The 24,702-nt window shown below is 50.5% G+C and overlaps 2 protein-coding genes across 2 annotated transcripts in view; one reads left to right on the top strand and one right to left on the bottom strand.

The window, feature by feature from the left end:
- TMEM120B (transmembrane protein 120B) overlaps positions 1–22,350 on the top strand; it is a 48,044-nt gene extending 25,694 nt beyond the window's left edge. Inside the window, 9 exon segments of the mRNA XM_027853522.1 lie at positions 2,825–2,884; positions 4,772–4,867; positions 8,284–8,373; positions 15,786–15,851; positions 16,529–16,590; positions 17,236–17,328; positions 19,078–19,142; positions 20,137–20,205; positions 20,594–22,350. Of these exon segments, the coding sequence (XP_027709323.1) occupies positions 2,825–2,884; positions 4,772–4,867; positions 8,284–8,373; positions 15,786–15,851; positions 16,529–16,590; positions 17,236–17,328; positions 19,078–19,142; positions 20,137–20,205; positions 20,594–20,704 (712 nt within the window). The 3' untranslated portion in view covers positions 20,705–22,350.
- Positions 22,351–22,958: 608 nt separating this feature from the next.
- RHOF (ras homolog family member F, filopodia associated) overlaps positions 22,959–24,702 on the bottom strand; it is a 49,418-nt gene continuing 47,674 nt past the window's right edge. The window contains 1 exon segment of the mRNA XM_027853479.1: positions 22,959–24,042. Coding sequence (XP_027709280.1) covers positions 23,878–24,042 — 165 coding nt within the window. The 3' untranslated portion in view covers positions 22,959–23,877.

Genomic DNA, 24,702 nt, shown 5'->3' with positions numbered 1-24,702 from the left:
CAGATCTGACATTCCCTGTTCTAAGGCCCCTCTCAGCTCTGACATCCTTTGTTCTAAGGCCCCTCTCAGCTCTGACATCCCTTGTTCTAAGGCCCCTCTCAGCTCTGACATTCCCTGTTCTAAGGCCCCTCCCTGCTCTGACACTCCCTGTTCTAAGGCCCCTCTCAGCTCTGAATCCCTTGTTCTAAGGCCCCTCTCAGATCTGACATTCCCTGTTCTAAGGCCCCTCTCAGCTCTGACATCCCTTGTTCTAAGGCCTCTCCCAGCTCTGACATTCCCTGTTCTAAGACCCCTCCCAGCCTTTTCTGTATTCTGAAAAATACAGTTTACATCTTTAAAATAAAATCTGTTTATTTTAACGAATAAAAAGTCATCCATTTTTAGCCTTGCACACCTTTTGAGCCAACTTTATGTGCTCACCATTTTCGTGGCTGTTTTGCATAATAAGGCTCCTAACTTTCCTCGGCAGTGTCTGTGTGTCCATGTACAGGGCTCACCCAGAAAATTAGGATTTCAGGAGGAACCAGCATTGTGTGTATTCAATTAAAGAAACATTTATTAAGCACTTGCTGTGTGCCACGTCCTGAGAATACAAAGGCCACAGTTAAATAGCCCCTGCCTTCCAGGAGGGACAGCATTCATTCCATGAGCATTTTTTTTGAATGTCTTTGTGCCCGGCACTGTGCTAGGTGCTGAGGTCACAGAGATAGAATAGAAGTGTAACCTCTGCCCTCAAAGCGCCTGCTCATTCATCTGGGTAGAGGAGAAGTGCACAGATAATGGAGCCAGTCTAGAACTGGTACCGAGCAGAGATTGTCTAGAGTGTCCTGGGAGAGCTGAGGGTGCGTCGGTCGGGGCGAGCCTTGCTGGCTGGCGGGATGACGAGGGAAGGTATTTAAGGAGGAGAATCATAGGATTTAGAGCTGGAGGGACCTCAGGTCCGATCCAGCCCATTTTACAGATGAGAAAGCCAAAGGCCCCAACAGGCTTAAGTGACTTGCCCATGGTCATGCAGGCAGTAAGTAGCAATGAGGAGTGGAGCCCAGGTCTTGTACACCACACTGTCCCTGGGTGGGATTAGGCCCTTGGAGAATGCTCAGGTTTAGAGCTGAAAGGGATCTCAGATGCCATCTTGTCAAACCTCATTTTACAAAGGAGGAAACTGAGGCCTAGGAGAAGTGACTTGCCCAGAGTTTCACAGGTAGCAGGTGTTGGAGGTGAGATTTGAACCTGGGTCCTCAGACTCTGGAGCCAGGGCTCTTTCCAGTGTCCCACTTAGTGAGTTTCCAGGTACAGCAAATAGTCTCAGCCAATTCATGATAAGCTTGGGAAGCAGCCAGTAGCCCTGTTTGCATGAATGTAGGGGTTGGAAGGGGAAAGGGAGATGGGAGGAGGGTGAGCTAATCCATGCGGGAGCCAAATGGCTCACATGAGCAGCCGTCAGAAGTCCGGCCAGCCGGGCTGCATAGTCCTGAGCTCTCCCCCACCCCCCGGCACTCCACAGTACATTCCATCCGTCCTTCCACACAACAGCCCTGGGAGGTCAGTACCACCGGTGGGATTAGCCCTATCTCACAGATCAGGAGACAGAGTCCCAGGTCAGGTGACGTCCTTTGCCCTTGGTCATGGAGCAGAAGCAGGGTTGGAGCCCAGGTCTTCCTCATTCCTGGTCAGTGTCCTGTCCTCTGAACCATACAGGCACCTGCACTTTCCTCTTTTCCCTGTGTGATGAGCCCTTTGCCCGAGTTGTCCTCTTCTCCATCCTGCTGTAGGAGAGATGAGTCAGTTCATTTCCACAAACATTTCTCAGGGGCTTACTCTGTGCCGGGCTTAATGGTTAGAGAAGCAACCTTGGAGTCAGGAAGACCTGGGCCCGGGTCCGGCCTCTGACGCATGCTGGCCGTGTGACTGTGGACAAGTCACCTAACGTCCTAGTGCATCAGGGAACACTCTGAGAATGAAAGTTGTAGACAAGATGCCAGCCTACTCTGGTCCAGGTTTCCACATCAAGAGTTCCTTATTCAGGCAAAGTCCTAGATTTAGACCAAAGAAATCTTCCAAGCACTGGAGATGCAAAGCCGAAAATGAAATAGGCCTGCCCTCAAGGAGCTTACATTCTACGTCTGGGCATTCACTCATTAAAGTAGCATTTAATGAGTGTCTGCCATGAGCCAGAGCCTCAGAGAGGTTAAGTGAGTTGCCCATGGCCATACAGCAACTGGGTTAAAGGCAGCCTGGTGGAGTGGATAGAGATCTGGCCTCAGTGTTAGGGAGATCTAGGTTCAGCTCCCACCTCCAACACCTACCAGCCATGTGACCCTGGGGAAATGACTTTGCCATGTGCGATAAGTCTATGCCAGTCAGTATTGGTAGAGGGACTTCCGCACCAGGAATGAAGAAATCAGATCTGATTAAAAAACAAATGTGTGGGGCAGCTAGGTGGCGCAGTGGATAGAGCACCGGCCCTGGAGCCAGGAGGACCTGAGTTCAAATCCGGCTTCAGATGCTTGATACTTACTAGCTGTGTGACCTTGGGCAAGTCACTTAACCTCATTGCCTAGCCAAAAAAAACAAAAATAAATGTGTGGGCACTGGGCTATACAAAAATGAAGCAATCCCTGCCTTCAATCTTACGTTTTTTAGGGGGAGGGAAATAATATGGGCACAAATAAATAACCACAAAGTAATTTCAGAATTATAGTATGAAGTATTTCAGTGACTTAGATGGGGAGGCAGGGGTCCAGAAAGGTCTCAGGTGGGCGGGGGCAGCTGAGTTGTACCTTGAAAGAAGCCTCACTGATTCTCTGTTCTGCTTCTCTTTCAGGCTGTATCTCAGTCTGGTCCTGGGGAATGTCAATGTTACCCTCCTCAGTAACCAGGCCAAGTGAGTATGTCCAGCCCCTGTACCTTTTCTGTGTCAGTCATGGATTCCCAAGGACCCCCGGCAAAGCCTCCCATCCAGTCCAGTTTCCTCATTTTGCAGATGAGAAAGCCAAAGGCCCTAAGAGGTTTAAGTGACTTGCCCATGGGCACCTCCTTTCTCAGGATGATGTTTTCAAATGCATAAAATAAAATACGTAAGATTAAAAAGGAAACCAATTATATTGAAATACAGCTATCCCTATATCAGAAAACAAACAGGTTCACAGATCCTGGTTCTTTATTAGAGTCCGTCCCCTGTGTTGTGGAGCCGGGATCACGGCCTTCCCTCACGAGGCCTGGGAGACAAGACATTACTTGAGTAGAATGTACACCCCAAGCCCGCGTATATGACGTGGTTAACCTTCCGGGCCTCCAGCCTCCCTGATGCCGGGTTCCCTTTAAATGTGTGTGCAGACCAAAAAGGCAGAATACTGAGTCCTGTGAAAATTGGACCTTGGAATTTGTGTTGAAATGGGAAAGATTGAGTTTCTGGACCCTTGTCCTTATGTAAGGTCCCAGGCGCTTAACTATTAGGTTAAAGTGTAGGGAGTGATGCAGTGTGTAGCCCTCTATGCTCTTGCCCTCACTGATTCCTGTCATTAACACCAGGCTTTAATCTGGGGGCAAGGGTTGGAATGGATGTCCGTTCCTCGAGTGCCCCACCCCCGCTTTTTTCCTCAAGTTCCAGAATGTTCTGTATCATGTTCCAGGCCTAAGGTCCGAGCCGATGAGGGACCTTAGAGATTGCCCCGGCCTTTCCAGCCTTCAGGTGTTTGAAAGGCTGTTTCCTGCTGGAGGGATTAGCTTTGTCCTGCTTGGCCTTGGAGGGCTGAACCAGGGACCGTAGATTTGGGGGTGAGATTTTTGCCTATAAATTTCCTAATGACAAAGGTTTATTTTAGTCTTTTGTTTTTCCATCATAGTCCAGAGGTGGGGACCACGTGTGGCCCTCTAGGTCCTCAAGTGCGGCCCTGGGGCCTTGAGGCTGCAGGTTCCCCTCCCCTGTCACAGTCATTTCCTGCTATCCTCCACCTCCCCACCTGACCCCCGGTGACAAAAATGTTAACCAGAATTAACCAGTAGACTCCTAGATTTAGAGTTGGAAGGGACCTTCAAGGCCATCTAGTCCAAACCCCTCATTTTACAGAGGGGGAGACTGAGGTTTAAACTTGTCAGCTGACTAGAGGCCCCTCGGGGTGGATTGAGCTGCAGGCCTGGAGTCAAACCCAGCCCCAGAGACTTAGTAGCTGTGTGACCCCGGGCAAGTTTCCTCATCTGTAAAATGGGGGTAATAATAGCACCTAACTTTCTGGCGCAATTGTGAGGGTCAAATGAAATAATGAAGCATTTAGCACAGCACCTGGCACGTAGTAGGCTCAGTATTTATTATTCCCTTCCCTCTCCCCGTGGACAAGGTAGAAGAGAAGGAAGGTATCTGAGGTGGGATTTGAACCCAGGTCTTCTGGGCTTGCAGTCAAATCCTCAGACACTAGGCCACGCTGTGCTGAATCAGCAGCACATTCCACATTTGTAGCCCCCCTGCCTCCTACCTTTCCAGCAAAGGGAGGCAGGTGAATTCTATGGTTGACTTCTTGTTGGAGATGTCATAGAAGGGATTCTCATTCGGGTATGGTCTGGGCCAGATGGGCTCTGAGGCCCTGTGATACAGATGAGGAGACTGAGGCTCAGAGAAGGAAAATGACCACCCTACAGTCACACAGCCAGCTCCTGGTTCAGCCCCTTTCTAGCCGTTGCCAGGAGGGGAGGGGTGAGGCTGGATCTGTATCAGGGAGGAGCGTGGCACGTCGGGGGTTCTGATCTTCTAATCCTGGCCGGGCTGTTCTTGCAGGTTTGCTTACAAGGATGAGTATGAGAAATTCAAACTTTACTTGACCATTATCTTCCTGCTTGGCGCCATAGCCTGTAGATTCTTCCTGCATTACAGGTAAGAGGCCTGGGGTGGGGGAGGGTCCCTGTGGGGGCGGGGCAGTGGGAAGACTGGCTGAAGGTTGGGGAGGCCCAAGCTGGCCTGGGACTTCTGGGATGCCCATCCCCTGTTCAGCGGTTCCCTTCTAGGTCAGACAAGGCAGTGCCGAAGGGTGGGTTCTAGGACATGGGTGGTGGGGCACAGATGGGCTTTTGTCTTTCCTGGGGTGGGTGGATTTGAGGCCTGGTTGCCCATCCCAGTTTAATCCACCAAATAATTATCCATCTCCAACCTCGCGAGCAGCTCTGCTCCAGGGTTTGGGGCTTACATGGATACTCGGAGGGTTCATGGATTTAGAAAAGCCAGGAGGGACCTTAGAAATCATCTTTCTAACTCCCTCATCTTACAGATAAAGAAACTGAGTTCCTGGATGGCCCAAAAGAGGAGGTGAAATAACCGGCCCCGTATTACACAGCTAGGATGATTTGAATCCAGGCTTTCATTTGACTTCCAGTCCAGTATTTCCATTACCTATGCCCCTCCTTCCACCCAGCTCTTAGTACTCTCTGCCTCCTCATGTGATCATATTTATACTGCTCTCTGTATATGTTGTGTTCCACCAGAGGATTGTAAGCTCCCTGAGGGCAGAGACTGGTTTTTTTGTTTTTGTTTTTGGGGTTTTTTTGGTCTTTGTGTGTGTCCCCAGTGCCTAGGCCAGTGCTGGCACGTGGGATGATAATAGACCTTGAATTTCATTGATGGGGGAGAGCCTCCTGGTCAGGAACTTCCTCTGGCAAAGGAGACCTGCAGTGTCTAGTGTCTTTTTTTTTAGGCAATTGGGGTTAAGTGACTTGCCCAGGGTCACACAGCTAGTAAGTGTCAAGTGTTTGGTCTGAGCCTGGATTTGAACTCAGGTCCTCCTGACTCCAGGGCCGGTGCTCTATCCACTGTGCCACCTAGCTGCCCCTAGTGTCTAGTGTCTTGTCCAGGGTCACATAGCCTCTCATGCTTGGCACATAGTAGGCCCTTTATAAATGCTTTCAGGATTGGGTTGCCTCTAAGACCTGGAGAATAAGAGGACCATGCTGCCATATCAGCATCGAATTTCACACTTGAACCCTCACCCCCACCCCTCCCCACCTCCTACCTCTTCAGCAAAAGGAGGCAGGTACATTTTATGGTTGACCTCTTATTGGAGGTGTTTGTAAAAAGGACAATCATTCAGGTATGGGGACATACAGATGAACTGGTGATCACTGCTGTGTGGGCATGCCCTGTGATGATGCACATCTCAGTCCTCCTCTGCCAGGCTTTTCCATCCTGTGGTTCTTATCTGTGACCTTCCATAAATCCGTCACAGAAAACCTACCCAGTATGTTGATGCAGATTTTTTTTCTTTAGTTCTCTTTTTTTAAAATTTTATTTTATTATGTAAGGCAATTGGGGTTAAGTGACTTGCCCAGGGTCACACAGCTAGTACGTGTCAAGTGTTTGGTCTGAGGCCAGATTTGAACTCAGGTCCTCCTGACTCCAGGGCCGGTGCTCTATCCACTGTGCCACTTAGCTTCCCCTAGTTCTCTTAATATTCTCTGGCTACCAGTGCAATCTATTAACAGATAGGTACATGGTGTCTGTTTCAAACAATCACCAAGCATGTATTAAGCCCCTACTGTGTGCCAGGCGCTGCTAGGCTTTGAGACTACAAAGACAAAAATGAAACAGCCCAGCCTTTAAGATGCCTGTATTCTAATGGAAGGGAGGCAGGGAGAGGAAATATTCATAAAGACATCCATGCAAAATATATACAGAGTAGATAGAAAATAATCTTAGTATTCCCACTAGAGCAAGAGAACAGTGCCGAGAATACGATGAAAAAAGCTGTCAGTGCCTTTTTCTCGCGCTCCTTAGACTTTTAGAGTTTCCCAGAATTCCTGAACTGTTTTGATAGACACTGTTAAAATTAGATTTTGTTTTCTAAACCACATATCTGGGCCGGGAAGGGGAAGATGAAGCCCAGGATCCCTGGGAGGTGCTATTGCAGAGGGTAGATAGCCCCCCCTGGTGGTCAGCAGAGTTGGCTATGACGGCCCTTCTGTCTGGGGGCCTACTGACTCGAGCCATCTAGTGCCACAGGGCATTTGACCCATGCCACTCAGGTTCTTTTCCCAGACTTACATGCTTTCAGTAAAGAGGGTTTTTTTGTTGTTGTTTGTTTGTTTTTGCTTTTTTGGTGCGGCAGTTGGGGTTAAGTGACTTGCCCAGGGTCACACAGCTAGCAAGTGTCAAGTGTTTGAGGCCGGATTTGAACTCAGGTCCTCCTGACTCCAAGGCCGGAGCTCTGTCCACTGCGCCACCTAGCTGCCCCTCAGTAAAGAGTTTTGGCAGTCTGAATGTCCAGCCCTAGCCCTGGGCTGGACCACATGCTTTCCCTGTTTTAGAAAGGGAACTGAAAGGAACCTCAGAGGTAAGCTAGTCCAGTCTTCTCTTTTTACCAAAAGGTCAGCTGCATACCAGAGAGGAAAAGTCGGTCAATCATTCAGCATTTATTAAGCACCTGCTATGAGCTAGGGGCAGCTGAGTAGCACAGTGGGTAGAGTGCTGATGCTGGAGTCATGAAGTCCTGAGTTCAAATCCAGCCTCAGATGCTAGCAGGGCGAGTCACTTAACCCTGTTTGCCTCAGTTTCCTCATCTATAAAAAGGAAATAATAGCACCTCCTAGGATTGTTGTAAGCCTCAAATGAGACAATAGATATAAAATGGAGATATCAGACTCAGGCCAGCAAAACTCCCTGGTGCAACCCCAACCAGTTTAAAATGTAAGTGGGAAAAGTTTAACGAAATCATTAAAAAGACAGTGCAGCATAAATAATGTTATTTTATGTTTTTCTACAATGGGAGCAGGGCTCTCTGTTTCTATTTGAGTTTGACTCTGGGCAGTCCTTAAAGTGCTATATAAATGCTAATTAATATATGATGGCGACGGCTGGCATGGTGGTGAGAGTGAATGGGACGGATAAGTTGACCTCTGAGGTTCATTCATCCCAGACTTAGGTCTGGGCCTCAGTTTCCTCATCTATAAAATGAAGAGGTAGGTCTAGATGGCGCTGAGGTCACTTGAGGCTGTAAATCTGTGGTTTTGTGATATTAGGTGACTCCCCATTAGTCAAGTGAAAGAGTTGGGCTCAGCGTCCCCCGAGGGCCCTTTCAGTTCTCTATCTGTGATCTTGGGAAATGTGAGAGCTTTGGTGGAGCGGGTGCCCATCTTCCCAGCTGAATGGGCCTCCCTGCTGGTCACTCATTGGCTCCCCCAAGGGAGGAGAAAGAGAGACTCCCATTCACCCAGTGCCTTTCAAGGTTCCCCCCGCCATGTTTTCCCCCGCCCCGGAGGTCTTGGATCCAGACTCCTCACCGCACCCACTCCTCTCTGCCCTAGAGTAACCGACGAAGTGTTCAACTTTCTGCTGGTCTGGTACTACTGCACGCTCACCATCCGGGAAAGCATTCTCATCAGCAACGGCTCCAGGTACTGAAAGCCACGTGGGGCCTCGGGAGGAAGGGGAGTCCTAAGGGAGAGGTGGGGTCCTCAGGTGGGGACCGTGGGTCTGGAAGTGGGAAGGGCTGGCTCACATGAGATGACTCGCTCACGTCCTACAGCTCGTAGGGAAGGAGTTGGGCAGAAGCGTTAGCATTCCTCTTGGGTAGGGGGGCTGTGGCGGTTCGCCGTCTTTCTTCCACATTCGTGGGCGAGTTGGTAACCATGAACAGTTTTTGACATTCTGATGGAATTGATTCATTTAGAGAAAGCGCTAAAGCAGCCTTGTGAGCCCTGGTTTTGGGGGCCAAGGAACCCGAGTGACCTTTGTGACCCTGGATAATCAATCAATCATTAAACAATTATCAGGCACCGTGTTAGGCCCTGGTGACACAAAGACAAAAAAATCAACCAGTCCTTGCTGCCCTTGGGGCTGTTGTCCTATTTAAACCTGAATAATGTCTTTGTGATCTGAGAAGGGACCGAGCGGCGCCTTCAGCCAGGCAAGGTTTATTCAGTGGGTGCTGTGTGCCAGGTATGTGCTAAGCACCTGGGTTACAAAAACGGCACTGAGATACCAAGAGAGATACCATACATGCAGCACTTTGAGAAAATTAAAGCACTCTGCAAGTTCTAGCTCTTATTGTCTCTGTCCCCTTTCATCACCAGATGATGAATCTGGGATTTCTAAGAGGTCTTTCCAGTTCTCGGATCCTACCTGTGTCTAAATGTGGGGCACAGGGGAAGAAGGCGGGGTCTGTGCATCGTGCCCAGGGCCCCAAGCCCTCATCTGAAGACCCCTTGGGAAGCATGGAGTTCTTTTAAGGATCAGAAAAGAGCAGCCAGCCCTCTGTAGGCGAATACACACACACCTTCCACATTTATGTACTTGTTTTCATCCAGACCTGGGATTTCCCCATGTAGAAAACTCCTTTCCTGGAGGTAGATGAGCTGCTTACCTGCCTGGAGGGTGCTTCCTGGGATCCCGAGAGGAAGAGGGTTTGCCCAGTGTCACTGCTACGGCTGTTATACGTCACTCTATCCACAACCCCAGAATGTCATTTTCAAGTGTCTGTAGAGGCTGTTGTGATTAATAACATTAGTTAATTTAAAAGATCTCCTGAATTCAGAGTCACTTTTTGTCATCATGGATTTTCTCAATCAGCAGGTGCTAATTAGGACAAATAAGGCAGCCAGGTGGCGCAGTGGATAGAGCACCGGGCCTGGAGTCAGGAAGACCTGAGTTCAAATCTGGCCTCTGACACTTTCTAGCTGTGTGACCCTGGGCAAGTCACTTCAGCCTGTTTGCCTCAGTTTCCTCCTCTGTAAAAGGAGCTGGAGAAGAAAATGACAAACCACTCCAGTAACTTTGCCAAGAAAACCCACAAATGGAGTCACGAAGAGTCAGACACAATTGAAATGACCAAACAACAACAGTAGAAAAAATGCTGCCATCATGTGGGAATCTGTGGAATTCTTGATAAGAAAAATATTGGGAATCACTGGTGTGGTGGAGAGAGCTCTGGGAGGATTGAGGGTGAAGTACGTGTTCGACCTTTCAGCCGAGAAGTGGTGGGCTATGGGTGAGGAATGGGGTGTATATTTTCAGACATTTGGTTTCCTTGAGTGTTTTTATTTGCCACCAGGCAGGATTCTCTTGGGAGTTATTGGGAAGCGACGGCGATATTTAAGAACCTCAGTAAACCATTTAAAAGAACTGTGGCTCCTACCTTGAGTTAGCGACTGGACCTTAGGGGCTTGTCATCGACCCAACGATTATGGCTGCGTTTGTGAGTAGGAGGGACTCATGGGCCTGTCCACCATGATGGTGCTTGTACTGGTCAGTCCATGAAGACTTGACTCTACCCTCTCCCTCACTCCCCATTTCTAATCAGCTGCCCCGTCTTCTGGGTTCAGCATCTCTGGGATGCACCAACCTCTTTCCTCACATGCATCCTCCACCCCAGTTCAGACTCTTTTTTTTTTTCTTTTGTGAGGCAGTTGGGGTTAAGTGACTTGCCCAGGGTCACACAGCTAGTGAGTGTCATGTATCTGAGGCCGAATTTGAACTCGGGTTCCCCAGTTCAGACTCTTAACCACTTTCTTAGATTGCTGTAAGAGCCTCCGGTTTGGTTTCCCAGACTCCAAGCACTCTGCTTCTCCATCTGCATTCTGCACAGCTGCCAGATTGATATTCCTGAAATACCGTTCTGACCATGGTCCTCTCCTACTCAAAAATATTCATTGGCTCCCTGTTGCCTCTGGGATGAAGTTTTAAAATTCAGTCTTCAGCCCTGTGTTTCAGGCTGACCACAGTCTAGCCCCCACTTACTTTTTCAGTTTTATTTCTTATCATTCTCTGCTTCCGTCAGACCAGCCTATCTGCTGTTCCCTTTACATACCGTTCTATGAGCCGTCTCCAAACCCGAGCATAGATAGCCCTCAATGTCTAGAATCCTCATTCGGCCTTCTGGAATCCCTGACTTCCGTTAAGATGCATCTCAGGTTTCAGTTCTTAAAGAGGTCTTACCTGAGACACCCAATTGTTAAAATGTTCTCAACTCCTTTCTTTTCTTTTTCTTTTTTTTGGCCATGGTCAGGGGACTCACTTGTGACTTGCCCAGGGTCACACAACTAGTAAGTTTCTGAGGCCAGATTTGAACTGAGGTTTTCCTGCCTCCGGGGCCAGTGCTCTATCCTCTGTGCCGCCTAACTGCCCCCCTCTTAAAATTACTCTTATTATTTTGTGTGTCCTTTGTAGTGACTTTTCTGTATTCCACCCTGGGAAAGACTTCTTTGAGGGCAGGGATGACCTAATTTTGGTCTTTTTTACCCCCAGTACCTAGTGCAGAGCTGAGCACACAGCAAGTGCTTAATGTATGTTTACCAAAATGAATTGATGAGTGGCCCAGGATTCGGTAACCCTTTTAAGTGAACTTGTAGCCTGCTCGTGCCCACTATATCTGTGGACATTTGAAAAATGGCAGTCTAGCTAAAGGCAGCATGGTATAATGGGCAGATAGCTGGTTTCAGCGGTGGAAAGACCTGAGGTCAAATCCTGCCTCTGACATGTACTGACCGTGTGACCCTGGGCAGGTTCCTTAACCTCTCGGTGCCCCAGGAAGCTTCCATCGGGTTCTTAGGATTATACATGGAGCTCTGGAAGGGACCTCAGAGGTCATGCCCCCTGCCCCCCATGATACAGATGAGGAGACTGAGGCCCAGGGCGTTGTAGGTGGTTTGCCCAGGACCACACAGGTAGTAAGTGGCATAGCTGGGATTTGAACCCAGGTCCCGGGACTCTAAAACTAGAGCTCTTTCTGTACTCACACACTGGAGAACAGTTGGAACCCTGCATGGGTAGAAGAAATTTCCTTAAGGGGCACCTCTCTAAATTCCTGAAAATACAAGTCCAAACTGAAACAAAACCTAAATGTCTCTGTGAGAACAAGGTATTTAGTCAGCCCACAGAAGTCATTCGCTTATTTATGGATTTTTCCCTGTGAGTTCTTGGGCCTCGAGATCCCTCCTGGGTCCTCTGGAGGCCTGAGGGACACTTGGGACTGATCACAGGGTGTGATCATGGAAAGGATTTGGGACTTTAGTGACTGTCTAGCCCCATCCCCTCGTGTTATGGATTAGGAAACAGGCCTCAAGAGAAGTGACTTGTCCAAGGACACGCTGTAAGTCACTGGCAAGGCCAGGCCTGGGCTCCTGGGCTCCTGATCCCCCACCCCATGGCTGTTTCCTTCCTGTGTTGGGTTCCATATTAGACCCTCCCTTTCACGCGTCATCTCTGTCCCTTCTAGTTTCCTTCTTAAAGGAACAATCCACTCTTCATTTCCCTTTTGTGCCCCCTTTTATTGGCCGGGTTGGGCATGGTGAGGGGTCCAGCCTGGTGGAGTGGGGCAACGAGGTACATTCTCACATCTCTCTGGGGCAGGTCAGTGCCTTGCTCTGCCATGACTGAGAGTTAAGGTGACCAAGGAGTGTGGATAAATGGTCAACCCTCTTTTATCCTTAGAAGGGCAAGGAACGCCATCCGGGGTGGGGAACCTGTGGTCTCAAGGCCACGTGTGGCCTTTTGACTGAGTCCAAGTTTTACAGAACAGGTCCCTTTATTAAGGGGATTTGTTCTGTGAAGTTTGGATTCAGTCAAATAGACTGACAAATAGCCTTGGAGATAAGCAAGTAGAGGGGCTGACGCAGATGTGTCTGCCGCCATCTTTGTTTCTGGAAGTGGTGGGAGGGGAGGGAATCTGGTCATTCTGCACTGGAGTGGGTAAGCCCTGTATGAGCAGTGGGGCTATAGACATGGTCCCTGCTGTGGCTGGTCCTATACCCAGATTGTTGTTGTTTAGGTCACGTCTGACTCTCGGTGACCCCGTTTGGGGTTTTCTTGGCAGATATTGGAGTGGTTTGCCATTTCCTTCTCCAGCTCATTTGACAGACAAGGAAACTGAGGCAAACAGGGTGAGGTGACTTGCCCAGGGTCATATAGCTAGTAAGTGTCTGAGGCCGGATTTGAACTCTGGAAGATGCTTCCTGATTCTAGGCCTGGCTCTTCATGCACTATGGCGCCACCTAGCTGCACCTTATACACAGACAGCCAAGCTAAATGGGATGACTTGCCAGAAACCAGCAAGGTGTCTTATCCTCGGAATTAATGCCCCATTCCGTGCCCCCAGGGATCTGTTTGAGATACTTGAAATTCCACCTTTCCTAGGGATTAAAACTGTGAAATGAGGAATAACCCCAGGAGGAAGGCATTGGCAGTGATTAACTGATATCTATCTTAAAGGGCAGGTAGGCTCAGTGGATAAAGCACTGGGTCTGGCATCAGGAAGACCTGAGTTCAAATATGACCTCAGATACTTACTAGCTGTGTGACCCTAGGTGAGTCACTTAACCTCTGTTTGCCTCAGTTTCCCTATCTGTAAAATGAGGCTTCACAGTTTTCTCATTTGATCCTCATAAATGCCCTGGGAGGCAGGTGATATTATTACCCACATTTTACAGATGAGAAAACTGGAGAAGGAAATGGTAAACTGCTCTAGTACCTTTGCCAGGAAAAACCTACGGACAGTGTGGTGCACAAGTCTAGAAGAATCGGACACAACTGGACAATAACAACAGCGGGATATGAACTCCTAGAGGGGCTTTCTTTGTTTTTGCCTTTTTATCTCCAGGGCCATTTGCAGTGCCTGGCACATAGTAGGTGCTCTATAAACTTGAATTCTAAGTATGATTGAGAGATGGGAACAGATGAGTACCAACTCATCAATAACGACTTGGGTTTGAGTTTCTCCTCTGGGATAATAAGAGCTGGAAAGGGCTTTGGAGATTATCAAAGGCCCAGCCTCTTCACAGGGCTTAGTGCAATGCCTGGCACATAGTAGGTACTTAATAAATGTTCATTGTTTGATTAGAATCAGAGATTTATAGCTGAAAGGCCCTCAGAGCCCATCTAGTCTAAACTCTTCATTTTACAGATGAGGAAACTGAGACCCAGAGAGGTTGTCACTTACCTGTGGTCATATAGTATGAAAGGCAGGATTTGAACCCAGATTTTCCTGATTGCAAATCTAGCCTTCTCTCTGCCCGTCTCTTTTTATAGATTGGAAAACAGGCTAAGAGAATGGAAGAAGCTGGCCCAGGGTCACAGATTTAGTTTGTGGCTGAGCTGGGGTGATCATCTAGGCCTCCTGACCCTTGTGTCTAGTTGTCTTTCTGCCATTCCATGTTGTCTCCCTTCCTCCTCAGGACGGAAGTGAGAGAAGATTAAAAGGAGATGTGAAGGTTCTCATGTGCAAGGCAGATGAGGCCAGCTTGGTGTGGCTCCGAAGGACGGAGCAATGGGTGGAAATGACCCAGGTCTTGCCATATGAGGCTTGTTAGAAGAAATTTGGGGTGTTTAGCCTGGAGAAGAACAGGCCTAGGGGGACATGATGTGAAGAAAGGCGTGGGGACGACTCTGGCTGTCCCCAAGTGTAGTGGACTGCCTTGGGAGGGGTAGTGGGTTCCCCCGTACACAGATCTGAAGGATGACTCCCTTTTCTCTGTGTTGTGGAGGAAATTCATATTCAGAGATGGGCAGCACTAGACGACCTTTGGAGGCCCTTCCTACTTGAGATTCTGTGATTCTTTGAAATGACAAGGAGTCAGACTTCAGCTCAGTAAAAGACCAAAGCCAAAACAGGTTCTGTCCTTGAGGAGCTTACATTCTGTTTATAAGTCTTGGAACCGTTCAAGGATAGGATGGGCGGCTGTGAAGGGTAGTGAGCTACTCATCCCTAGAAGTATTCAAATTGAGGTTGGATGTTTACCTGTCAGGAAGGTTGTAGAGAATCCGTGAAATGAGAGGAGGAGGAGGAGTGTCAGACTAAATGATCAGTTAGTCTGACATTGGATAGATAAGGAAACTGAGGCAGATCTCTATTAAGTGATTTGCCCAGGGTCGCACCGCTAGTAAGTGTCTGAGATTGGATTTGAACTTGGGTCTTCTTGACTCTAGGCCCAGCGCTTCATCTCTTTTCTCCTCCGTTTCAATCCGGTCAGTGCTGGTTCCGCAAGTGTGTGCGGTGGACGTGGTGCCTGTCCTCTGGAAACTCATGGTCTGCTTGTGGAAACATGCTTCACACGCATGTGACTGTCAGGGAGAGTGTGAGTTAGGATAGGGTCTATTTGGACAGTTTAACCCCAACCCTCAGTCCCGCAAGGATTTTTCTGGACTTGGTGGGGTCCGGGAAAGTGTTCCCTGGTACCCCCTGGGGGTAGATAGAGCTGCCCAAGGGGCCTGGGGGCCTTTGGGGGCCCAGAAGGTGCCTCAGAAGGCTCGGAATGTCTCGGTGTCAGACTTCAGGGACTGTTAACACAGGCTGATGCTGAGGGTCTGAGAAGCTGCCGCCTAGAAAGGTCCCCTGGGTAGTCAGTGGAGGAGCTGTGATCCAAACCCAGAGCCTGTGCCTCTGGGGGGTCTCTTGGTGAGCTGAGATTGGGATATGTGAAGATAAAAGTAGTTTGGCTTCACTGGTGAGCTTTCCTGTATCCCATAGAGGAAGTGTGTGTGTGTGTGTGTGTGTGTGTGTGTGTGTGTGTATGTATGTGTGTGTGCGCGCGCACGCGCGTGTGTGTGCTGGGTGCCTGTGTGGGTGCGGGTTTGTTGCTCTGACGTGCCACCTGGGCCCCATGGACCTGTGGTTGGGGACAAGCATGGCATCCCCACCCAGAGAACTCATCCCATGCTGGGTTTGCCCAGCAAAAGCTCCTAAATAAAGCCTGGCCCTGATTTCCTTGTCAGAGACATCCCTGGAGGTGTGACATAAGGGGGCGGGGCTTCTTCCACTTTTCACTTGATCACCCCAAGCTCCCTTTCTTTCTTCCTTTCTGTCTTTCTTTCCAAGAATTAAAGGCTGGTGGGTGTCTCACCACTACGTCTCCACTTTTCTGTCTGGGATAATGCTGACCTGGTGAGTTCTCTCTCTCCGCCTCTGTCCCTACTGAGGAAGGGAGGTGGGGTGGGCCTGGGCCAGACTGGTCAGCAGGACCGAACCTGGGCTGGGCTGGGCTGGGCTGGGCTGGGCTGGGCTGGATCCAGACGGGAGGGCCGTTAAGGTCACAGCCCCAAGACGACTCCTCGCCCAAGGAGCAAAGGAGTGAGTCCGTGGGCCTCAGGCTGGCTGCTCCCAGAGTCGGGAGCCCAGATGGATAGCCATGACCCCTCTTGGGTTTCTCAGGGAATAAAGGTTTAATGTGGGGCCTGTATCTCCAGATGTGCGTGGGGGTGGGTAGGAGTGAAGAGCAGAGCGTGAGGATGAGAGAGAGAGAGAAGACGATAGGGTGGAAATCCTCACCAAGGGACCTCAGGGGGAAGTGGCTTAACTGCTTTGGGCTAGGGCCCGGCCCCAGAGGCTCAGGGGATCAGTGAGCTGGGGAGCTTTGCTTTTCTGTGACCTCAGGCTTGGTAGACTTGATGTCTCTGGCAGAGAAGGGGGACCAGAGCCAAAGGCATCTCCCCCTTCTTGCTCTGTGTGTCTGGCTAAGGGGCCCAGTGAGTGCATGATGGGTGGGTTGGTAACGTTGACATTTCTGATTTGACCACCTGGTCTCTCCTTTTATTATTTTTCACTTTTTCCCGCCCCTCCAGGCCAAATGGACTCATCTATCAAAAGTTCCGCAATCAGTTTTTAGCCTTCTCCATCTTTCAGAGTGAGTGCCTCTTTCCTTCCTCTTTGCCCCAAGGTAGGCCCTCTTCTTGGTAGCAGGTGAGGGCTCTGTTATGTCAGGAGGGGGATTGGGGTGCCAAAGGAGTGGGGTCAGATTGGACCTGGGGAAGGAGCAGTCCAGGGTGCCTGGATTGAGGTTCGGGGGAGAGGAGGCTGCTTTTTCTTCCAAAATCAGTCCCCGTCAACATCACGAGGTGGACTGGGAGCCCCAGTACTGGCCCATCGAGTTCTTTCTGAGCCCTAACCCGAAGGCTTCCTCCCCCTCTCCAGGTCAGCGCCTTCTAGGTTTTTCAACGAACAAACTGAAAACATCTGTCCACCCTTGTAGCCTTGGAGAACTGCCTTGGGGGGGAAGGGGTTGAGGTGGCCCCCTCCCATATACCTCTCTTAGTGTCATTTGACTTTTGAGGGGGTTGCAAGTAGGGAGAACTTAAACGTAGAGGGTCTGGGTTCAAATCTCACCTCTGATACTACCTGAATCACCTTGGGCAGGTCACTAAGTTTCTCTGAGCCTCAGTTTCCTTTCTGCCTCCGAGCTCCCTTCCAGCTGGAGGTCTGTGATGTGGGGTCTCTGCCTGGGAGCTGTCCTCTCCAGCACCCCAGGTCCTCACCCCCTGTCCCTCTGCAGGCTGTGTCCAGTTCCTACAATATTATTACCAGAGCGGATGCCTCTATAGACTGCGGGCTCTGGGGGAGAGGAATCATTTGGACCTCACAGTGGGTGAGTACCCCCAGCTGCTGGGCCCCTCCTCCGAGGGCACATCTTTGTAGAAAAGGGAAAGGTTCTGTTGAAAGTTTAACGTTGGATATCGGCACTGCCAACGGTACTTCTTTAGGAAGACTTGAAGGAATTTTAACGTGTGAAGAATCATGACCTTTCGGGCATTCCTCCCAAGGCCTCACTGGGTCTCTGCCCAGTCATCCTCATTCCCTTCTCCTCTTATGGGTCTGAAGTTGATTTCACTGGTTAGACACCCGATACTCGCCTCTCAGCTTTACCGCTTCCTACCTGTGTGGTTTTGGTAAAGGGTTGCAACTTTTCTGGGCCCACATTTCCTCGTCTCTTAATGAAGGGGGTCACACTAGCGTAGTGGTGTCAAATTCAAATAAAAATAAGACTAGGGCCACTAAACTGTGCCTAGGGATCCCTGTGGGCTGCTTAGTGACTTAGAAAACCACGTATTCGGGGCAGCTAGGTGGCACAGTGGATAGAGCTCCGGCCTTGGAGTCAGGAAGACCCGAGTTCAAATCCAGCCTCAGATACTTGACACTTACCAGCTGTGTGACCCTGGGCAAGTCACTTAATCCCATTGCCTAGCCAAAAACAAAAAGAAAAGAAAACCACATACTGACATTATCTGTGTTCTATTGTATTTTGATTTATTTTGTTAAATATTTCCCAGTTATGTTTGAATCTGGTTCTGGCCACATTTGCGAGCCTTGTGGGCCAAGTTGGACTGAGTATCTAACTCCTGGACTAGAGGATCTCTAAAGTCCCTTGTGGCTTGAAAACAGTGATCCTATGACTTGTGTTTTCTTTGAGAACCATCACAGAATAATAATAATAATAATCGCAGATTTGCTTAGTGTTCAAAGGTTTACAAAGCACTTTCTACCCGATAACCCTGCTGCCCCTATTTCACAGATGAGGAAAATGTGTAAGGAGGCTGAGGCTGGTTAAGCGATTTTTGCCCAGAGTCAGTTCATGAGTGGTGCAGTGGATAGAGCACTGGGCCTGAAGTCAGGAAGACCCGAGTTCAAATCTTACTAGCTCTGTGACTTTGGATAAGTCACTTAACCTTGTTTTCCTCAGTTCCTCATCTGTAAAATGAGACAGAGAAGGAAATGGCAAATCACTGCAGTATCCTTGCCAGGGAAACCCCAAATGGGGTCGTGGAGAGTCAGACATGACTGAAACGACTGAACACCATCAGTCACATAGCTGTTGGGTAACTGAAACCGAGAAAGAAGTGCAGATACGGAGACTGTGTGTGTGTGTGTGTGTGTGTGTGTGTGTGTGTGTGTGTGTCTGTGTGTGTGTGTGTGTGAGAGAGAGAGAGAGAGAGACAGGGAGAGGGAAAGAGAGAGGGAGAGAGAGAGGAAGGAAGATGGAAAGTGTGTGTGAGAGAGAGAGAAAGAGAGAGGAAGAGGGAAAGAGAGAGAGAGAGAGAGAGGAAGAGAAGGAGAAAGAGAGAGGAAGAGGGAAAGAGAAAGGAAGAAGGAAAGAGAGAGGAAGAGGGAGAGAGAGGAAGAGGGAAAGGGAGAGGAAGGAAGAGGGAAAGAGAGGAAGGAAGAGAGGGAGAGAGAGAGAGAGAGGAAGAGGGAAAGGGAGAGAGAAAGAAAGAGGGCAAGAGAGAGAGGAGAGAGAAGAGAGAGAGGGAGAGGAAGGAAGCAGGGTGCCTGCTGCCCTCGCGCACCGTGACGTGTACGTGGCTTCTTCGTGTCCCTGACTCTGTGTTCTTTCCCACAGAGGGCTTCCAGTCCTGGATGTGGAGGGGCCTTACTTTTCTCCTGCCGTTCTTATTCTGTGGTCACGTAAGTCGCCCCTTGGACTCAGCGGGGGCCTAGCCCTCCTGGTTCCCATGTCTCCCACGCTGTAGTTGAGCCGGCAGTGGGCCCGTCACAGCAGGGTCTTAACGTGTTGCTGACATGGCAGTCATAATAGTCATAATAATAATAATGAGACATAATAATGGTGCAGTGGATGAAGAGCTGGTGCTTTACAAATATGATCTCACTTGACCCTCACAACCACCTCGGGAGGTGAGTGCTGTTATTATCCCCAGTTTACAGATGAGGAAACTGAGGCTCTCTAAGACTTCAAGTTGCAGAGCCGGCGCTGGTCTGCCTCGATAGAGGGAGTTTCCACACCTGGGAGTTCCTGGGACCAATAAAATCGATCCAGTCCCTGATAATAAAATACTGATAACAGTAATAATAGCACACGTTGCTGTAATGCTGAAGGGTGTACAAATGCTCAGGTTCGGGCCTGAAGCCTTTAGAAGAAGGGGTTCTTCCCCACGGGGCCTGTGAATCAGTTGCAGGGGGTCTGTTCCTAACAACAGCAATAATAGCTAGCATTAATAGAGTGCTTTAAGGTTGGTACTTTGTATATCTGTTATCTCACTGGATAACTTGGATGGGAAAAATGAACATCTCTTTCAGTGTAATTAGTTTTCTTTGTACTCCCTGGTATTTTACTTTATGCTTTAAAACTATGATTCTGGGTAGGGGCCCATAGAATTTCCAGCCTGCCTAAGGGTCCAGGACACAGACGTGGCGAAGAAGCCTTGGGCTCCAACCTGGAAGCCACCCCTAGCTGGGTGAGGGTGGGGGTGGGGTTAGGGATGGCCCACGTGCGCCATGATGGTACATTGGGCCCAGCTCCCGGGGGAGAATGTTGAGGGAGCGGAGCAGGGATTCCATACTCTATATTCCATTTGAGGTTCAAATGATTCCTTTCCCCCCAAGTCTATAGAGCCACCCACTCTGATAGTAAAGGGAGGCCCTTTGATTTCTGTCTCTTCAGTTCTGGCAACTTTATAACGCCATCACACTGTTTGAGCTCTCTACCCATGAAGAATGCAAAGAGTGGCAGGTATGGGGGACGGGTGGGGGTAGGGGTGGAAGCCCAGGTGCCCCCTGCCCTCCCTTCTCTGCCATTGCCCTGGGGCTTGCCCTCCTGAGATTTCCCTATTGGTGGGAATGGGAGAGAGGTGTGAGATGCAGGACCACTCCCGCAGACAGTTTGAATTTGGGAAGCAGGTGCCCATGGGCGAGGAGGCGTCCGCCCTCCTGTGCACTTTACTTTGACCCTCTGGGCTGGGGAGCCGCGGTGTGGACTGATTGGTGTGGGGCGGGGGGGTAAGAAGAGGCGTTCAGCCCTACGTGAGCAGACCCACCCTGATGAGAAAGCTGGCGCTAAGCCCTCGCCTTTCTTCTGGACCTGGCTTGGTCCCTCTCTCCTTTTTGTCCACCCCTTTCAGGTCTTCGTCTTGGCCATCACGTTTCTCATCCTCTTCCTGGGCAACTTCCTGACCACGCTCAAAGTTGTGCATGCCAAACTCCAGAAGAATAGAGACAAGATGAAATTATGAGCAGCGATGCCTTCCCTGCCTGGCGCCCTGGACTCTGACCCAGCTAGGGGAATACCGGGGGGCCCGTGTTGTCTTGGGCACCATTTCCCAGACGGCTTCTCTCTGGTCTCTCTGGGGCACTGGGAGCAGACCCTGGGACCTCCGTCACACCTAGCTGGAGACTAGAAGAATGTGAACCCTTCCATTCAGTATTACCCCAGACCCGTGCCCCGCCCCAGTCTAGACGCCTGGTTCCCCGTTCGTGTCTATTTAAGACTGGGCCTTCCCCACTCCCCTGAACCAGAGACCTCTCTTGCCCTCATAGCTGCCAGCTGACACAGTCCTTTTCTAGTGGTGCTCTCCCCGCCTCGAGCTGTACAGGAGCGGGGAGAGCAAGCATGTTTCAGGAGATTTCTGTTTGGAGGTGAACTTTGGGCTCTGCCCTGCCGTTTTGGCGCAAGTTGGGTACGGGCAGTGAATCCTTCAGTGTCCTGTGGGCCTTTCCCCCCTCCCTGGGAATGCTGCTACTCCCCCAGGATCCTCCTTTCCCTCCTGCCTGCCCCAACGTGGGTCATTCACTAAGGTCCTAGAGATCCACGTCGTCTCCTCGTCATCATCATCCTCATTGTCATCGTCGTCATTGCCATCTCTGGGCCTCTCATCTCTCATCTCTGGTGGCAGCCTGCCTCCTGGAGCCCTCCCCTGCCTTTCCTTGGGACTTCCTTCCCCTCTCCTTATACATCCCGACATGTCGGAGAGAGAGGGGATGAGTGTTTACAAGACAAGAGAGACTCCGGTGCCCGTGCCTGGGGTTCCGCTGCTGGAGTCTGCTGGGTATAATGGAAGGAATATTGGATATGGAGACAAAAGGCCTGTGTTCCAATCCTGGCTGTCATTTACAGTTGGCTATCCATTTCCTCCTCTCCGGGCTTCTGTCTCCTACTCTTTAAAGGGGGCCCAGAAAACGTACCTTGAAGCCCCTTCCAGCTGTGATTCTAAAGCAGCCAACTCCCTAGTGCCCCTCTGTGGGGCCTTGCATGCCCACCTCTTGCCTAGACTAGCTGCCTGGGACCTGCTGCTTCTGAAGAGCGGGCAGCAATTCTCGAGCGACACCAGCAGGGGGTGTTGTGGGCCACTGGATGTGGATGGATTTGACATTGGGTTGGCTGGGAGAATGGCTGAAACACAACTTCCCAACTCTGGATGCTCCCTCCTCAAGGTCAGTGTGGGCACACTCAGGGAAAACTGGGCCTGGACTAGAACTCTTAAGAACTCTCTTCCAGCCAGCCTTAAAGTCCTAGGAATGTGGGCTACTGGGAGATGTCTTTCAGAAGGTGAATTTGGGGGCAGGAGGAGAAAGCCAAGTAGAATTTGAATTTTAATCTGCTGTTTTAAGGGATCTGGCATCCGTGCTGACCCCTCCCAGGGGTAATTGAGAATTGATTATATTTGGGCCGTGGCCACCCCATAAGCATCTCCCCCTTCCCCCAAGCACCACCATCTTGGTGGGCTGAGGGTGGAGGGTGGCTATGACCAGCCAGCACCAGCCTGAATCTCCCCCCCAAATTCTTTCTCCTCCGCCACTTTCCTAGTCTTCAGTCGACCGCCGCTCCCTCCCAGATCCTGGGATGGTTTCCGTTTTTAATAAAAATTCTCACTTGTCTGAAGCCTGCTTTCTTTGAAAGGGTGGTATGGATAGAGACAGCCACTGCTGTTCGAGGCTGTGACACTGATGGGTAGCAATTCTACCTGCCCAGTATGCCCAGCAGGGAGACGGGCTCCGTAGACTCCAGCCCTGGCCCTGTTGACCCATTCCAGGGACCCTTTGATGGAAGAGGAGGGGTGCTCCTGGGTCCTGGCTTCTGATCCTTCCTGCAGAACTCAGAACCTCCTCGTACATCTTCACGCCCCAGACCAGAGAGGACGGAAATATCTCTGTGAATAATTCCCTCCCTGGGTCTCAGTTTTCCCATCTGTAAAATAAGCAGCCAAGTGGAGAGGATTCAAGACCCAGTAGTGGTTGAGTAGGAGGAAGGAAGGCAGGCATCTGAGGGCTGGTGGTTGCTGTGTGCAACTCTCTGATAGGCCCAGGGCTCTGGGTGCAGGAAGGAAGAGGGAGCAGGGCCTGTTATCTTGGCCACCCGGGCTTTGGGAAATGGGAAGGGGGTTGTTTGAGGCACAGTAGAATGGGCTCCTCTGGCTATCTGTGTCCCAGACGTGGTCTTCCCGGCCCATTGTCTTTTCCCAACCAAGTAACGGGGCCAGGGGCCAAGTATATCTTTTGTACCAGTGGTGGTTTTTAATGTCAAACTGAATGTGGCCAAGATGGTGTGAGATAGGGGTTTTGGGAACTCCAGAGTCTGTGTTAGACTCGCCTCTGACAGCAGGAGTCCTGTACATCAGCTGGGTGACTAACAGATTAGGCGAGATAGGCTTTCAGAGGTCAGCTGGTCCAATCTGTACACAAGCAGGAAGACCTCAGTGAAAATCCACCTCGACAACCATCCATCCTGCCAGCGACGGGCATCGGTCTCTCCAAGTGGCTTATCCTTCGAGTGATAGGGAGCTTTTCCTTCTCCCTGAGGCCACGTCTGGCTTCCCTCGCACATTCTCCCTGGATTGGTCCTGAGCTTAGCCCAGAGGGCGTGGCTGACCGCCCCCTCCTCCCCCAACCTCCCTGGGATGAAGGGGAAAAACAGAGCTGCCTGTGCGGCCCACGGACACTTAGACCTAAGCAATGGCTCCTTTCTCCCCAGTGCCTGATAGAATGGGGGCTGCTTGAGGATAGGGTTTCATTATCTTTGTAGCCCCAACACCTAGCACAGAGCCTGGTACGTAGGTGCTTGTTAATAAGTGAATGTGGGTTGATTGCGTGAGCCAGTTAGCCTCCAGACCCCATTTTCAGCATGAGGGCCAAACCCAAGAGACTGGTTGGGAGTCATCGGCTCCAACCAGGCAGAAAGGAATCATTCAGGGCCATGTTCCATGGGAGGCACTCTGTGCCCTGCTCTGGGAATCTCGCAGCTTTGCGCTGACTCAGAGCTAGGAAAGGAGTCCCTTGGGGATGGGGTCTAAGGTGCCTTCCCAAAGCTGCACTGGCGTCACCCTCCCCCCTCCCTCCCCAGCCACTAGCTCCATAGGAGACTGGGGAGACCAAGACAGCCAGCCCGAGCTGTCCAGGACCTGGGATCCCATCACAGCAGCAAACAGATATGCCGTTTCTTCTTTCGTTGGGCCTTCTTGAGGGCACTAAGGGCGACCTTGGTGGCTTCTCGGAACACGTCCTCTACATTCTCACGGAACTTGGCCGAACACTCCAGGTACAGGGCTGCCTTCATCTGTTGGCAGGCACTCTCACCCTGTGGGAGAAGCAGGGTCCAGTATTAATCACTAGAAGTGCAGGGACATGGGGGAGTCACTGGGGCCAGGGCATGGGAGATTAGCATTGGCAGGAAGCCTCCCACCCTGCCTCCCCAGTGATCCTTCCAACCTCCTTCCTCAGCCTGGTGCAGTTTGGGTGGATTACACGATGGGTGATGGAAGAGATGGAAACAGTCTATGGATTGGCCAGTTGCTCCCTCCTCATCAGCCCCAGATGCCCCCTGTCCTCTCCACCCTGGGACTGGCCCTCACCAGTCTGTGTTGATGGAAAATAATGGCCTGTTTGTCGTTGGGCAGGTGCTGGTTCCATAAAGGAGCTCAGCTTCTGCCAGATGAATCTCTGATGGGCTGCAAGGAGGGGCAGCTGAGAGAGAGAGAGAGGAGAATGAGGAAAAGAGAGAGGAGAGAGAATGAGAGAGAAATAGAATGAGAGAAAGGGAGGAAGGAGAATGAGGAAAGGAGAGGAGAGAGAGAGAATAAGGGGGAGAGAGAGAATGAGAAGAGAAAAAGAGAATGGGGAGAGAGGAAGGAGAATGAGGAAAGGAGAGAGAAGAGAAATAGAATGAGAGGGAGGGAGGAAGGAGAATGAGCAAAGGAGAGGAGAGAAGAGAGAACGAGGGGGAGAGAGAGAATGAGAA

This window comes from Vombatus ursinus, unplaced genomic scaffold, assembly GCF_900497805.2.
Source record: "Vombatus ursinus unplaced genomic scaffold, bare-nosed wombat genome assembly UNPS02009994.1, whole genome shotgun sequence".
In the NCBI taxonomy this organism is placed as follows: Eukaryota; Metazoa; Chordata; class Mammalia; order Diprotodontia; family Vombatidae; genus Vombatus; species Vombatus ursinus.
The sequence above is the reverse complement of the archived record's forward strand: the minus strand, read 5'-3'. Positions and strand labels throughout refer to the sequence as shown.